At 68.2% G+C, this 1,503-nt stretch overlaps 1 protein-coding gene across 1 annotated transcript; it reads right to left on the bottom strand.

Moving 5' to 3' along the window:
* Nucleotides 1–213: 213 nt before the first annotated feature.
* Nucleotides 214–1,376, bottom strand: FOXB1 (forkhead box B1). The gene is made up of 2 exons (XM_009287822.1): nt 637–1,376; nt 214–439 (listed from the first exon to the last, which is right to left on the bottom strand). Exons 1-2 carry the CDS (start codon nt 1,374–1,376, stop codon nt 214–216), a joined length of 966 nt encoding a protein of 321 aa, XP_009286097.1.
* Between the last annotated feature and the right edge of the window lie 127 nt (nt 1,377–1,503).

The following is a 1,503-nucleotide window of genomic DNA, read 5'->3' on the forward strand; positions in this document are numbered from 1 at the left end:
GCGGAGGGCACGGCTGGAGGGGCGAAGCAGAAAGGGCAGCTCACGCGAACGGCAAAGCTCACTCTCCCGCGGGGAGCTGTCGCCTCTGCTTTCGAGGAAAAGAGAAGAGAGGAGGGAGGAAAGAAGCGGAAGGAGGGAGAGAAGGGGAGGGAGGGGAGCTCCGAGGAAACTTTGGGAGAAAGGGAACGGCGGAGTCCGTGCGGGCGGCCCGGGTCAGTGCACCGCCACGGAGTGCAGGGCGGGCGCCGGGCTGGTGAGAGTCTCGCTGGGGGTGGCCGGGCTGCTTTGGCTGGTGGCCGTCTGCGAGGACGTGGGGCTGAGGGAGGGCGGCGAGTTCGAGAGGATGGTGGGGATGGGCGCGGGCAGGGCGGGCAGGGCCGGCACCGCGGCGGGGGTAGGCTTGATGGGGACGGGGATGGCCGGCAAAGTCTGCCCCCCATGGCAGAGCGGCTTAATGGGCACGCCGTAGGCGCCGTCGGGCTGCTTTGGCTGGTGGCCGTCTGCGAGGACGTGGGGCTGAGGGAGGGCGGCGAGTTCGAGAGGATGGTGGGGATGGGCGCGGGCAGGGCGGGCAGGGCCGGCACCGCGGCGGGGGTAGGCTTGATGGGGACGGGGATGGCCGGCAAAGTCTGCCCCCCATGGCAGAGCGGCTTAATGGGCACGCCGTAGGCGCCGTACTCGCTGCTGGCCATGGAGATGGGGGTGGCGGTGTCGATCATGCCGGAGCTGTACATGTGGGGCCAGCCCGTGCCAATGGAGCTGCCCACCGTAGTCAACTGGTTGGGGAGGGGGTAGGCGGCCGGCATGGGCTGCATCGTGGAAAAGGCGAGGCCCCCGGGCATCTTGTACTCTCTGGCGATGATGTTCTCGATGGCGAAGGGGTGCTTGAAGCTGGAGGGCTGGGACACGCCGAGGTTGTACGTGGACATCTGGGGCAGGTGGGTGCCGGTGGCCGCCAGGGCGCTGAGCCGCAGCTTCGCCTGCTGCTGCAGGTACTGCGCCGCGTCCGCCGGCTTGCTGGGGGCCAGGTGGTCCGACTTGACCACCTTGAAGCGCTTGCGGCGGCGCAGGAAGCTGCCGTTCTCGAACATGTCCCCGCAGCTGGGGTGCAGCGCCCAGAAGCTGCCCTTGCCCGGCTGGTCGGGGCGGCGCGGGATCTTGATGAAGCAGTCGTTGAAGGAGAGGTTGTGGCGGAGGGAGTTCTGCCAGCGCTGCGTGTTCTCCCGGTAGTAGGGGAAGCGGTCCATGATGAACTTGTAGATCTCGCTGAGGGGCAGCATCTTCTCCGGGGAGCTCTGGATCGCCATGGCGGTCAGCGAGATGTAGGAGTAGGGAGGCTTCTGATCACTGTAAGTGTTTCTGCCCGGGCGAGGCATCTTCGCTAGGGGACCCGCGGAGATCTGCAGAAGGGCAGCGACAAGGAGGGGGTCGAGGGTGGGGGGAGAGGGGTGAGTCCGAGAGGATTTGCACCGACGCCCGGCCGGGGCAGCGGGGGGGGGGCGG

Source organism: Aptenodytes forsteri, unplaced genomic scaffold (assembly GCF_000699145.1).
Source record: "Aptenodytes forsteri isolate BGI_AS27 unplaced genomic scaffold, ASM69914v1 Scaffold345, whole genome shotgun sequence".
NCBI classification, from domain to species: domain Eukaryota; kingdom Metazoa; phylum Chordata; class Aves; order Sphenisciformes; family Spheniscidae; genus Aptenodytes; species Aptenodytes forsteri.